Below are 15,000 nucleotides of genomic sequence, written 5' to 3'. Positions count from 1 at the left end.
CGTTTCCATTTGCGTGGGTCCACAGACGAGGATCACAAATAACGAAGGTAAATTGTGTTTTGTGTGTCTCAAGGCCCGTGGGGGTCGTAATCTCTCTCTCTCTCTCTCTCTCTCTCTCTCTCTCTCTCTCTCTCTCTCTCTCTCTCTCTCTCTCTCTCTCTCTCTCTCTCTCTCTCTCTCTTTCTGTGTGTGTGTATGTGTTCATGTGTGTGTATGTGTGCGTGTGTTTGTGTTTGTGTGTATGTATGTGTGTGTTTGTGTGTGTGTGAGTGTGTGTGTGTGAGTGTGTGTGTATGTGTATGTGTGTGTGTATGTGTTCGTGTGTGTGTGTGTGTGTTCGTGTGTGTGTGTGTGTGTGTGTGTTTGTGTGTGTGTGTGCGTGTGTTTGTTCGTATGTGTGTGTGTGTGTGTGTATGTGCGTGTTTGTGTGGGTGCATGTTAGTGGCGTTTGAAACTGCCGAGTACCTCGACATCTGACCAAGTTAAATCTCTTTCGGTGCTTGACACGGGTCTATGGCATTTCGAACCCGAGTTCTTATGTCATGTCATACAAGATAATCCCCGATAACGAAGTCGCCGTCCAGTGTACGCATTTCCTTCATAATCGCTCCCCTATCAGTCAAACATATGCAGCGCATTCTTGGATGCTCACGTGTGACTGAAATTTATCAGCTTCTGTTTCATTTCAGCAATTTCAGTAATGTAGAACATTTGGGCTGGGCCTTGGCACCATTGACGGGAGAAAAATGAAATTCGTGAGAATGACAATCTTGACGAAATGGATACAGTATGGGTGCCACAGGCCCAAAAGTGAATACTGGGTGAAAAGGCCCAAGTTTGGAGGGGTGCCACCGCCACGCCCTTGGGCTAAGGCTGTTCATGTCTACCTTGCTTTGTACTTTGTCCGACTCTCTACCTGTGAGGCAAGTTTGGACCAAATCGGTCACCTTCGGGTTTTGGGCCAAATTCATGGGGTTTCTCCTTTGAGATTTTTTGGATTTTGGGTCATTTTTGTCACCCGCTCCGATTTACCCGCCATATCACCCACAGGTCGAGGGCGTCCAGGGCTGCCGTGGAGTCCAATATGACATCACTCAGGGATACGGTATGGGTGCCACAGGCCCAAAAGTGAATACTGGGTAAAAAGGCCCAAGTTTGAAGGGGTGCCACCGCCACGCCCTTGGGCTAAGGCTGTTCATGTGTACCTTGTTTTGTACTTTGTCCGTTTTTGTACCTGTGAGGCAAGTTTGGACCAAATCGGTCACCTTCGGATTTTGGGAAAAATTCATATGGTTTCTCCTTTGAGATTTTTTGGATTTTGGGTCATTTTTGTCACCTGCTCAGATTTACCCGCCATATCATCTACAGGTCAAGGTCGTCCAGGACTGCCGTGGAGTCCAATTTAACACCACTCAGGGATACGGTATGGGTGCCACAGGCCCAAAAGTGAATACTGGGTGAAAAGGCCCAAGTTTGGAGGTGGTGCCACCGCCACACCCTTGGGCTAAGGCTGTTCATATCTACCTCACTTTGATACTTTGACTGTCTACCTGTGAGGTAAGTTTGGACCAAATCGGTCACCTTCGGGTTTTGGGCAAAATTCATATGGTTTCTCCTTTGAGATTTTTTGGATTTTGGGTCATTTTTGTCACCTGCTCCGATTTACCCGTCATATCACCTACAGGTAGAGGGCGTCCAGGACTGCCGTGGAGTCAAAGGAACACAAAGGAAGACAAAGTAAGAACAAACAACAGCAGGCCTACTGGCCCTAACGAGGCTGTTTGTGTTTACTATACTAAGCTACAGTTAAGAAAACAGGGCAGAAGATGAACTAACACTACTGCTACCACTATCCTATTCAATTATAATTAAATACCGGGTTATCAGATCTTTTATTGCAAGGTGATAATATAATAAAAAAGAAAAGAGGAAAATATTAAAGTACGTAATTCTACGAGATTGGAAAACCATAGGCCTATTACCCAGTAACGTTATCTAAAGAAATCTCCTTCAAATTTAAAAAAGTGATCATCGGTTGGACCTTGAAAGGTCGTCTGTGAAGGTTTGGCTTTTAGTAGAATGAAATTATCTGACGTTTCCAGATCAAATGATAAACACACCTTGGTACAGATGTGTGTGCTTGTTGAGAGAGAGAGAGAGAGAGAGAGAGAGAGAGAGAGAGAGAGAGAGAGAGAGAGAGAGAGAGAGAGAGAGAGAGAGAGAGAGAGAGAGGGGGAGAGAGAGAGGGAGAGAGGGAGAGAGGGAGAGAGAGAGGGAAAGAGTGAGGGAGAGAGAGAAGGAGGGAGAGAGAGAGAGAAAGAGAGAGATATACAGTATATTATTCCAGTTTTCCTAATGCTGATTTGATGTTGTTTGCTTTGGCTTCATCTTTATACAAACTCTTACTTCTTCTCTTCAGAACCACGCTTGCAGATGTATTTCAGAAGAGGTAAAACGGTCATTTACTTAGGAGACCCTGGAGTGAATAAAAGAGCATTGCGTTGATCAGAATAAGATCTGAGGAGGAACGTGGACGCAACCCAAAGTGTCGATCGACGGCCAAAAGGCTAACCAGGACCCGACGCTCTCCCTCAAGTGGACAACGACACCTCAGGTTCAACGACTTCGAGTCTTCCGTCCACGGGGGTAGTGAACGTTGACAAAAGAGAAGAAAAATACTTACTCCTGTGACGTCACCCACGCCACGACGTCACCCCCTCCCTCCACTTCTGACCAATAGGAAGGTGAGTCTTCCCGTCAGCCCCTCTCGTACGTCAGCGGCGGCCGGGGGGGGGGGGAGGTCATTGAACAGTAGGTGGGACCCTGATGACATTATGCAAGATGAACCTTTCCGCTTCCGTCTACCAAGAACGAACCAGCTCCCCTCTGCATTCTTCTATCCCCTTCCTTCCTTCCTCACTTCCCCTCCTGAATGCATCTGCCTACTTCCCTGTTGGCAGAGAGAACTTACTTCCCATAAAATACGAGACGTGGGGAAAGTCAACCTGCATTATTTGATGGAACTGAGTCCTTACATAACTTCTCTCAAACCTATTTCAGTTGACCACTTTCCTGGCAAAAAGGTACTTACGCTACGTCCTTCGCGATTTTAGATCACCCACGTTAATGTTGCTTTGGTGAGGAACGCGTCAATGAAAGCTCGAGTATGCAAGTGTCCGCTGCGGGTAATGCAAGTCAGGTGTGATTGTGGATGATAAGGGTTAGATTTCTTGAGTCGTTGCTGACTGCCCGTAACCCATTTTCGAGCCTCTCGATAAGACGTTTCGCGAACGTATTATCACTCACTGTCATTGTCCCCGTTTATGCGATTTGGGGATTTTTTTTTTTTTATCTGCAGAATTCCTGCGGAAGGGCATTGCCTCCGTCCATAGTGTCCTCTTTACGGTGCGGATGTTGGGCACATCGCCGTAGATAAAGGAAAGGACGGTGCGCAAAAACGAACGCATTTAGATACAAGCGCGCGCGTGCGCACACACACACACACACACACACACACACACACACACACACACACACACACACACACACACACACACACACACACACACATACACACTCAATCACACATAATTACACACAGAGAGAGAGAGAGAGAGAGAGAGAGAGAGAGAGAGAGAGAGAGAGAGAGAGAGAGAGAGAGAGAGAAAGGAGAGAGAGAGAGAGAAAAGAGAGAGAGAGAGATAGATAAAAAGAAAGAGAGAGAGAGAGAAAGGAAGAGAGAGAGAGAGAGAGAGAGAGAGAGAGAGAGAGAGAGAGAGAGAGAGAGAGAGAGAGAGAGTGAGAGGGAGAGAGAGTGGAGAGAGAGAGAGAGAGAGAGACAGAGGGGGAGAGAGAGAGAGATAGATAGAAAGAGAGAGAGAGAGAGAGAGAGATAAAGAGAAGAGAGAGATAAAGAGAGAACGATAGAGAAGAGAGAGATAAAGAGAAAGAGAGATAAAGAGAAGAGAGAGATAAAGAGAAGAGAGAGATAAAGATGAGAGAGAGATAAAGAGAGGAGAGAGATAAAGAGAGGAGAGAGATAAAGAGAGGAGAGAGATAAATATAGGAGAGATATAAAGAGAGGAGATAGATATAGAGTGTAGAGAGATAAAGAGAAGAGAGAGATAATGAGAGGAGAGAGATAAAGAGAGAGAGGAGAGATAAAGAGAGGAGAGAGATAGAGAGGAGAGAGATAAAGAGAGGAGAGAGATAAAGAGAGGAGAGAGATAAAGAGAGGAGAGAGATAAAGAGAGGAGAGAGATAAAGAGAGGAGAGAGATAAAGAGAGGAGAGAGATAAAGAGAGGAGAGAGATAAAGAGAGGAGAGAGATAAAGAGAGGAGAGAGATAAAGAGAGGAGAGAGATAAAGAGAGGAGAGAGATAAAGAGGAGAGATAAAGAGAGGAGAGATAAAGAGAGGAGAGATAAAGAGAGGAGAGATAAAGAGAGGAGAGATAAAGAGAGGAGAGAGAGATAAAGAGAGGAGAGCGAGAGCGAGAGCGAGAGCGAGAGCGAGAGCGAGAGCGAGAGAGAGAGAATCTCACATAGTATCAAGAGAGCCTAACCAGTACTCCCCCGACAAAAGGAGTCCGCCTCCTACTCCCACTTTGGAGTTCACGCAATGGTGGTTGACCCCGTGGCCACCGGAAGGACTCCCAGAAATACTCCCAAAGCAGTTAGAGAGTTCAGAACAAACTACGGTTAGAGGTTTAATCGAGAGTGGAGGGAAGAGACAGAATATATTTGGTTAATTCCGGTAAAGCTCGTTAGTATTCGTAAAGGAATTACGAAAGAAGTAACGGTGATATTCTTAAAAATATTCTTTCCTTATATAAATCTTATATGAATTTCTCTTTCAAAGAGAATCCCAAAGAATTCTATAGTTACATTAGAGATAAAAAGGTTATTAGGAACCACATTGGCCTACCATCATCTGCTGACGGTTAACTTGAACATTTGAATGAAAGAATGTGTGATATAGTAAACAACTATTTTAGCTTAGTATTCGTAAACGAAATGCCTCAAAGTGAAGTCCTAACTTAAGTCTGTGATAAGTCTACGGGAAACTTACTACTGTAAAAAGAATAAATAAAAAAATAAAGATGTATAGATAAATTCAAAGTTGATAAAACGCCAGGGCCTGACGGTTGGCATCCAAGAATACTAAAAGCAATAAAAACCGAGGTTATTGTTCCGTCACAAATTATTAAAAAAAAGTCATTCATATCCGGAGATGTCCCAAGAGAATGGAAGTTAGCTAACGTTACCTCCATATTCAAAAAGGGTGACAAAAAGAAAGCAATGAATTAAAGGTCTATAAGCTTGACCTCAATCGTAGGAAAAATGATGGAAATTATCATCAGAAATGCTATTGAACACCATTTAGATTGTAATTGTTTAATAAATGATAGCCAGCATGGATTCAGACGGAAACGTTCTTGTGTGACTAAACTACTCGAATTCTATAACACAGTCCTCTCAAATTATGACAAAAGAACAATACAGATTAAATATATCTGGACATTGCGAAGGCTTGTGATATCGTCCCCACACGGAATAAGTGGTAGCCTATTAAGCTGGACTAGAAATTGGCTAAACGATCATAAACAGAGTTGTTCTAAATGGCAAAACTTCTGGATGGTAAATTCATACAAGTGGAGTTCCTCAGGGTTCCGTTCTTGGGCTACTTCTATTCATAATATATATAAATGATACAGACTAAGGACTGAAATCTGTTGTCTCTAAATTTGCTGATGATACAAAACGGCACGGAATGGCAAATGACCACTTAAACCAATTAGATATTCAGAAAGATTTAAATAAACTACAACAATGATCTGAAAAGTGGCAAATTCCGTGGGATACTCCCTTTGAATTTTATTCGTTTTGGGGTCATTTTGGAAATATATTCTCTAAATTTGCTGATGATACAAAACGGCACGGAATGGCAAATGACCACTTAAACCAATTAGATATTCAGGAAGATTTAAATAAACTACAACAATGATCTGAAAAGTGGCAAATTCCGTGGGATACCCCCCTTTGAATTTTATTCGTTTTGGGGTCATTTTGGTGACTTGCTCCGGGTGGAGGGTCACCAGGGCTGCTGCCGATTGCACATAGACACCGATAAGGCCAAAGGTACGGACGCCAAAGGCAGAAATGTGAAAAATGAGAAAAAGGGTCAAATTCGGTAGGTCACTATACACACGCCCTTGGGACCAGGTTGCTCGCGTCTACGTCACAGTGCTCCACGAATCTCTCCCTCTGAGTTAATTTTGAAGTGGGTAGAAACAATTTCGCCAACCGTGTAGTAAATGAATGGAGTAAACTTCCTGCAGAGGCAGTGCAATGTAGTACATTTCGAAGTTTTAAGATTCGTTTAGATAAACACCTGAGCGATATGCTGTAATGCCATCCATTTATCTTATTTTATTTCATTTAGTAATCTATTATTATTTATTTAGTTATATTTATCTGTTTACATACATACATATACCAAAGGCTTTTTCCCCCTACACGGGGGGTAGCCAAAAAGAAAAAGGCATAAAACCGCTCCCACCCATTCCATTTCCTATATATTCCACTCCCCTCCACCCTCCTCCCTCCCTCTTATCTTGGCACCTCCTGTTTATTTTGTATTATTCATTTATTGTTTATTTATTATGAATTATTTTCATTTCTGTTTGTTATTATTTGTCATTATATATTTACCTTATTCATTTATCTATTTATTTATCTATTTATTTTATTTTTTTATTTTATTTATCTTTTCCACATCCGAGCTAGTTATGGCCTCAAAGGTATACTGTGGCTATTAACCTCTTCTACACTTTGTCCTGTCGTTATCTGAACCAAATAATTTAACGTTAACCATAACAAAGTCCGTAAAGTGAAGCACAGAATCGGATTGGTTTTAAGTCTTCTGAATAAAATCGTCTGCCACCAGGAAGAACATCATCCACAAATTTTTCTCTCCACCTTGGAAAGGTTAATTGAGGTCACGTGTGGCCCTCTGAGGCTAAACGACACTCGACAAACCGGAAGGCGTCAGTCGTCGTCATGGTTTTCATTCTTTGACGACAAAGAGACTTCCATGAGGCAAAACAGCGCCGCGAGACGCTAATCAGAACTAAATCACGAAACCAGTGCTTCCCAACCTTTTCTGGCTTGAGGCAGGCACCCTTGCCAAGCCTTTCAGAAGTCCCCGGCACCCTTATCAGAAAATCTAAATTCTAGTTTGTCTATATTTTATTGATTCAACATCATTGTAACAACATTTTGCCCCTGGATAATATGAAAATACTCATCTTTACACTGATGCTGCTTTAATGAACAAAAATGGATGACAGAGAGAGTCGGTAATACGAAAATGATTTTTGTCCTGAATTTTTGGCGGGACCCTCAGTTGATCTCGCGGCAATCTTTGGTGCCGCGGCACACCGATTGGGAACAACTACACTAAACGAATCATTTGGTCTGGGATGGTCGTTGACGCTTTCTTTTCCTGATGTCACTGAGGACTCAAATGAGTCATCATTTCCGTTCGATAATGGACAGTTGTTTTAGTAAAGAGAGTTTAGCTTTGCAGTTGGTGAATGAAGGTCTGTTGTAGTGGGATGGTATCGTAAGGGCTTTGGTTCATATGTAGAGAGATTCACTGGGTAGGGTGTCTAGAGGAGAGCTGGGCGCGTTCCTATACGCGTTCCTCGGTGCGTTCCGCTTTAGTTTGGCCGCGGTTAGCGCTCCCAAACTATTAAAGCTTAAGAGACAGGTTCATACCGAAATAAAAGTCCGGTAGGCCACATATTATACCAAAGAAAAATTTCGTAGGCCACATCCAAAAGGTAGGCCACATACTGTACCGGCACCTGTATTACTTTAAGAGCTTGGGAGCGCTAACCGCGGCCAAACTAAAGCGGAACGCACCTAGGAACGCACCGAGGAACGCGCCCAACTCTGGTCTAGTGATTGTCTAGGCGACAGAGGTACATAAGAGACTTCGTTTATTAATTTCTGACGAACTTTTACGTTTTCTTTCGACTCTGCAACCTGATAGCAGGATGGCCCACCAGGACTTATCGAAGAACTTATTCCCTCAACTGTGCAGTGAGGCACAGAAGTTGCTGTGATACACTACAACAGGTCTATATACAATTAGAACTACAACAAAGACAACAGACTTGTATTCCTACGAAAAGAAGTGGGGTTTTTGCAGTCAGGCAGAGAAGCCATTAACATTTATTGTTCCGTTTCCATACGGAGAAAGAATGATGTACCAGGAATTTCCGTGTCCGGCATATAACAAAAGAAATATTTTAAAAAAGGTTGATTTAAACGACTGGTGGGTGTCTCATGATTGAAGTTTAGTTTAGTGACGAGAGAAAATGATGAAACTTGGCTTTGAGGCGATAATTGGATGGATGCCACGGGGCACGAAGATGTAACAAGTTAAGGCAGTGTTGCTCCACAGGGAAAACTTCGTTTGAACGAGAACTGCCAAAGGAAGGTGTTAGCTGGAAGGTCGCACTACTCTATTTGGAACTGGTTTGAAGGTTCGAAGGTTCGAAGGTTTGAAGGTTGCTGTATTTGGAGGGTTGCTCCTCCTCCTCCTCTTCCTCCTCCCTCCTTCCCGAAACCGAGGACCGCTGTGTTTTATCTTTGGATCTAAATGTTCGTGTCGAGTGGTGCTGCATAGGCTGCCATATGTACGATTCATCACTCTACTCGCATTATAAAATATAAAGTCACTGATCTATTACTTGTTCTCTTTTACTCTGAGTAATAATAAACACAGAAAACGTGATTAAACCAGTTCGCAGAATCCTGGGAGAACTCATGTACAACTACAATATATATATACAGTATATATATATATATGTATATATATATATATATATGCAAAATAGACCACTTGGAAAAAGAAACTAACGAAGCAGAGCGCTTTCGTATATTACATCTTCAGTGCAAAAGATGCACTGAAGATGAAATATACGAAAGCGCTCTGCTGCGTTAGTTTCTTTTTCCAGGTGGTCTACTTTGCATAAGTGAACACACGTACCCCTGGTCTTATTAGCATATATATATATATATATATATATATATATATATACATATATATATACATATATATACATATATATATATACATATATATATATATATATATATATACATATATATATATACATATATATATACATATATATATATACATATATATATATACATATATATATACATATATACATATACATATATATATATACATATATATATACATATATATATACATATATATATATACATATATATATATATACATATATATATACATATATATATATACATATATATATACATATATATACATATATATATATATATACATATATATATATACATATATATATACATATATATATACATAAATATACATATATATATATATATACATATATATATATATACATATATATATGTGTGTGTAATCAAGAGACTGACGCCGGCATTCTCGTATACACACGCCTCATGACGCCTAGGGAGGCATCATCGTACCGACAAGGTTAAGACAGTCTACGCGTTCAACTAAAAAAACAACGGGTCAGTGGGAAGGGTACTTACGCCGATGACGGTCAGGCTCGAGACGCCGATCGTCCTCTGAAGCCACACTTGGTCTCCCTGCATGACAGACGAGTTCTCCCTCGTGTTCGCTTCAAACTTGGGCTTACGTCCTGTAACTCGGCGTGTTTACGATGCAATGCCCAGAGGCCTGGCGAGGATGCACGTCTGATGCATCGCCGCGGGGTGCAGTGGTGACCCGTGGAGATAAGACTCGGAGATACGAGACGGTCTACTTGACAAGCGATGACTTGCCGGATGGCGGCCTCTGCTCTTGCCAAAGTTGTCTATCACAACGATTTTTGAGTTGAGTGCCCAGTGAGACGAGTAATCAGCAGAATCAGGTTTTCTTTTTCTTAACGTTGCGTAATTCTTACGGTTATCAGGCTTTGTTGTTTCGTCCAGTGTCTTCGGAAGGAGCGTAAGAATAATCAGTGTTTTGGTGATGGAAAATACAATTCCTATTAATTAAAAGAACAGTAGGATTGCCATCCAATGTAACTCCTCTGCATGAGGTGTACCGCCCAAGCTACGTTTTTTTTTTCATTCTTCCGTTGTGTATCCTAGATGGCGTTGGTGGGGGCGTTTTCCAAAATGACGAGGTCGTTACCCCTGTACCTCATCTACAAGCAGACTAGGTAGTTACCTAAGGTCCCATTTACACCAAGCTTACGATCTGTTTTAGACCACCGGCGAACAGGCTGATTTGTGCTGTTCCTCTGTTTATTAAAAAAAGAATTCAAGACAATGCTGCAATTGGAATGAATCTCACCCTCCTCCCCGTCATGAAGATGATCATGGAATAGCCACTTGGCTCTAACCATGAGAGAAACAAAAGTCCCACCGTCGAAGGTGATTGGAAACAGGTCGTAAGCTTGGTGTGGCTGGGGCTTAACCAATACCCTACCCTTTATGTGTACATTTATGAGTGTGTGTGTTGTATGAGACAGAATACCACAAATATATGTGTGTGTGTTGGGGAGGGGAGGGGGACTACTAAACCTTGCCCCTCGAGCCGACTCTGGACTTAGAAACTCATCGTTGTTGGGAGGGGTAGTGGGTTTCTGGTGGTGCTCCGTGAGATGGCTCCTCGGGTTCCTCGGGTGGACTGACAGCCAGATCGTTGACCCGAAGTGGGCAATGTCCCGAATGCATCAGTCTGTATGGTAATGAGAAGGCGCGGTTTGGGATACGTGGACATCAGAAATGAGTGGCTTCTTGTGGTTACTTGTTTCGTGTTTAGTAATATTGTCCTATTTATCTCTTCTTTTGTACCAACATAGCAAACAAGAGGAAGATCTTTGGGGCATTCTTCCAGTCTAGTGTATTCGTATGGCACATTCATATAGGGAATCATAAATTCTGCGAAAGACTATTTCTCTTTATGAGATTGGCGACCGGGCATCTATGGCGAAGGATACTTTGTCTAGAGAATTATTCATTCCAGTGTTCACGAGATCGAGTGCAGAAAACCTGGGCGAACGTCAAAAAATGAAATCTAGGCATGATATAAATAATGGAAACATGGTTGAGAAGTGGAGCTTTTTAGGATTTTAGGATTTTAGGATTTAGGATTTTAGTGGAGGTTTTTAGGATTTTAGGATTTTAGTAGAGGTTTTTAGGATTTTAGAATTTTAGTGGAGGTTTTTAGGATTTTTAGGATTAAGGACTTTTAGGATTTAGGATTTTAGGATTTTAGTGGAGGATTTTAACATTTCCACCAAGATCAGAATCTGAAAATGTGTGTGTGTGTGTGTGTGTGTGTGTGTGTGTGTGTGTGTGTGTGTGTGTGTGTGTGTGTGTGTGTGTGTGTGTGTGTGTGTGTGTGTGTGTGTGTGTGTGTGTGTGTGTGTGTGTGTGTGTGTGTGTGTGTGTGTGTGTGTGAAACAATCGGAGTACTTGCAGGTTTCTTATTATTTTTTTTTTCACTTCGCGTATCCCCTCTGGAAGACCCATTTCCTTCCAACGGGGAATTCCCGAATGAAAATGCGCAATTGCCCGTATTCTTTTCTTTAAAGATAAGGACGGGATATGGACAAAGGAATGAGCCGCTACACTTTGGTGTAACGAAAACAGTAGTACAAGTTCTCGAAAAAAAAGTGACATGTTCGGTCGATCTGTTATCTCTGCTCAAACGGGGTCAGGGGTCAAGGGTACGGGAGGGCGAGGGGGAGCGTTGGGGGAGGGGGGGGAGAGTGTGTGGTTTAAGTCGTGATTCCTTTTGGGATCGCCTCCCCCAACGATCCCCAGGATAAGAAATTAAAAAAAAAAAAAAAAAAACAGGAGGAGGATCCCAATGAGCGTGTTCCCTTCTACAGACAACCGACGTCACATTCTTGTATCAGTCTTGGGCGGATAACACGCATTGCGTAAACAACGCCTAGGGCCTGATAAGGCTCACATGGTTTGTCTATTATCACCCCGTTCATGTTTCCAGGCTGACAAGAGCCTCCTAGGTCGCGTCGGGGCATTTGATCTCGTTAACACTAGACATCCATCTCCCCCTCCCGACCCTCGCAGGCTCCTCTGTCATCATGTTGTTTCTAATGTACTTGTGTGGAAGTATTATTTAGTACCTTCCGACTGCAACGACTTGTAATGCTGATCTTACTCAGATAGGATTGGGTTTCTTCTTCATCTTCTCCTTCTTCCTCTTCTTTTTCTTTATCTTCTTCTTCTTCTTCTTTTTCTTTATCTTCTTCTTTTTCTTTTTCTTCTTCTTCTTCTTTTTCTTCTTCTTCTTCTTCTCTCTCTTCTTCTTCCTATTCTTCCTCTTCTTCTTCCTATTCTTCTTCTTCTTCTTCCTCCTCTTTTTTCTTCTTTTCTTCTTCTTCTTCTTCTTCCTCTTCTTCTTCTTCTTCTTCTTCCTCTTCTTCTTCTTCTTCTTCTTCCTCTTCTTCTTCTTCTTCCTCTTCTTCTCCCTCTTTTTCTTCTTCTTCTTCTTCCTCTTCTTCCTCCTTTTCTTCTTCTTCCTCTTCTTATTATTCCTCTTCCTCTTCTTCTTCTTCTACTTCCTCTTCTATTTTTCTTCTGTTTTTTTTCCTACCTCTCCATTTTCTTCTTCTCCGACTTCTTATTACTTCCTTTCTTCGTCCTTTCTCCTTCTTGTTCCCGCTGATCTCGACAACATTCTGGTCGTCCTCCGACGCGAAAAAACAGTCCTGTCGCCCTCGAAGCCGTCTTGCCCACGGCACTCCCTCGACGAGGCCTACGGGAATGAGGTCACAAGGTCCGCATTTCTTTCATCATTCAAATCTCATTCGGCCAAGTGTCTCTTAAGTCAAGTAAGATTTCACGCGTCCACATTTTGGCAGAGGGGACTCACCCGCCCGCCCGCCCGGCCGCCTGCCCGCCCGGCCGCCTGCCCATGGGAACTCCACGAACACGACCAGATGAGTGACGTCGTGAGCATGGGGGGCCGTCTATGGCAAGTTATTGCGGTCCTGATCGGGCAGAGAATGTTTTGATTTATTATGTTTTTAATATTTATTTGTTTGTTATTGTGCACTAATCAATTTATTCATTTATTAATAATCATTTACTTATCTATTAATCCATTTATTTAACTATCTATTTGATTATCTATTTACTCAATTATTCACCTATGTATTATTTCATTTACTTATTTCATAATCTATTCTTTTATCAATTGATTAATTAATTTATTGATTAATTTATTCATCTACTTATCAACTTATTTTATTTATTCATTTCTATCTACTTGTTTCACATATTTGTTTATTTCTTTGCATATTTTTATTATATTCTTATTTCGTTATTTCTCTATTCATTTATTGGGTGATTAATTGAACGATTGAATGGTTGGATGATTAAATCTTTATGTATCCTTATATACATACACACACACACACACACACACACACACACACACACACACACACACACACACACACACACACACACACACACACACACACACACACACACACACACACACACACACACGACTTGATGGCGCGGTTGGTAGAGTCCCCGGGTGCCACTACGAAGGTCCGGGTTCGAACCCCGCCCAGGGCTGAAATGATTTCAGTATCGCCGAGCTGCGAGTCGTTACTCCAACTCTCGTGGGCGGGAAGTTGGGTGTGTGTGTGCGTGTAAGGTAACAACATTACCCATAGATCGGTCATATAAGAGCTTTGAGCTTTCTTCCAGGAGGGAAATAACTGTCGATCACGAGTCCAACACGTGATCCAAGATCCAAGACCATGGGGAATCACACACACACACACACACACACACACACACACACACACACACACTCACACACACACACACACACACACACACACACACATACAATATATATAAAGAAAAAATATATACATATATGTATATATGTATATATATATATACATATATATATATATTTATATATATCTTTTTTAAATCATAACTTTGGGGAGGACTTATGGAAGCAAGTAAAGCTAATAATCTTATAATGCAGAAGGAAGTTGTGTCTAACTTTTTGCCAAGATTACTAAACTGATCATTTTCATGTCAGGCAATTTCACTCAGTCGTGGAAAAAGAAAATTGAAAAATTTTCTCAGTTAGCAAACTCGATATCTTGTTCAACTTTGTTTTGCCACCAGACGATTTTATTCAGCCGAGGGGAACCTGATGAGAGAAGAGAGGTTTCCCCGTTCTCGAGACTTCTTCAGTCGAAGAAGTTCGAGAACTTACAGCAGGTTCTCGAGTTAGTTCGAGCTCTGCAAAATATTTCTTCTTCATTCGATACGGAAAGTCCAGCGCTATAAGAAATGGCGCTGTTTATTCAGTAGAGTCTCTAATCCTGTTCAAAATGGTTCTTTATTGTCGTCCTCTTCAACAAGTATCTGCTTCGTTTTGTCTATAAGTCCCACTTCCAGGCCCCTCGACATCGGTATCGTGTCCCTCAAGGGTGTAGAATCCCACGTGAGAGGGGACGAAGATCCTCTTGAAGAAGACCTCCACTTGGTCCGCAACAGTCCTCAGGAGTTCCCTTACCGAAGTCTTCCTGTTCTTAGCCAGAGGGTCGATGGCCCGCTCCGGGTCGTACCTTAAGTAGGTACTATGGCTGAACCTGATGGCCGAAGTTCCTCTTGAGACGTTCCCGGCACCGCGGCGAGGTCGGCCCAGGTCCTCGATGGCGACGGTGTAGGTCTCGAAGTACTGGTCTCGTCGTTCGTTGATCATAGTCTCCACGATCTCTTCCTCTTCGGGTGGCAGCGATCGTGGCGTCGAGGCTGACGTTCGGTCATCCCAGATGACGACACAATGCCGGGTCATACGTGTCTCCTTGTGTCACAACGTAACCATCCTTAGCACAGTGCCACCTTTAACATCTTTATCCTGGCTAACGCAAATCGATTTTATTCACCTT

General features: G+C 42.2%; 1 protein-coding gene across 3 annotated transcripts in view; it reads right to left on the bottom strand.

Annotated features, from left to right (window-relative positions):
- LOC143022421 (putative cytochrome P450 6a13) overlaps window positions 1-15,000 on the bottom strand; it is a 127,927-nt gene that overhangs the window by 91,357 nt on the left and 21,570 nt on the right. The window contains exon 1 of one of the 3 annotated variants that reach the window (XM_076180611.1): window positions 9,623-9,811. The exons of the other annotated variants lie outside the window; for them this stretch is intronic. Within the exon in view, the coding sequence (XP_076036726.1) occupies window positions 9,623-9,685 (63 nt within the window). The 5' untranslated portion in view covers window positions 9,686-9,811. Of the gene's footprint in view, window positions 1-9,622; window positions 9,812-15,000 lie in introns of those variants that run through there. 3 annotated transcript variants of the gene reach the window in all.

Source organism: Oratosquilla oratoria, chromosome 44 (genome assembly GCF_046742065.1).
Source record: "Oratosquilla oratoria isolate Oo_2021 chromosome 44, ASM4674206v1, whole genome shotgun sequence".
NCBI lineage: Eukaryota > Metazoa > Arthropoda > Malacostraca > Stomatopoda > Squillidae > Oratosquilla > Oratosquilla oratoria.
The sequence above is the reverse complement of the archived record's forward strand: the minus strand, read 5'-3'. Positions and strand labels throughout refer to the sequence as shown.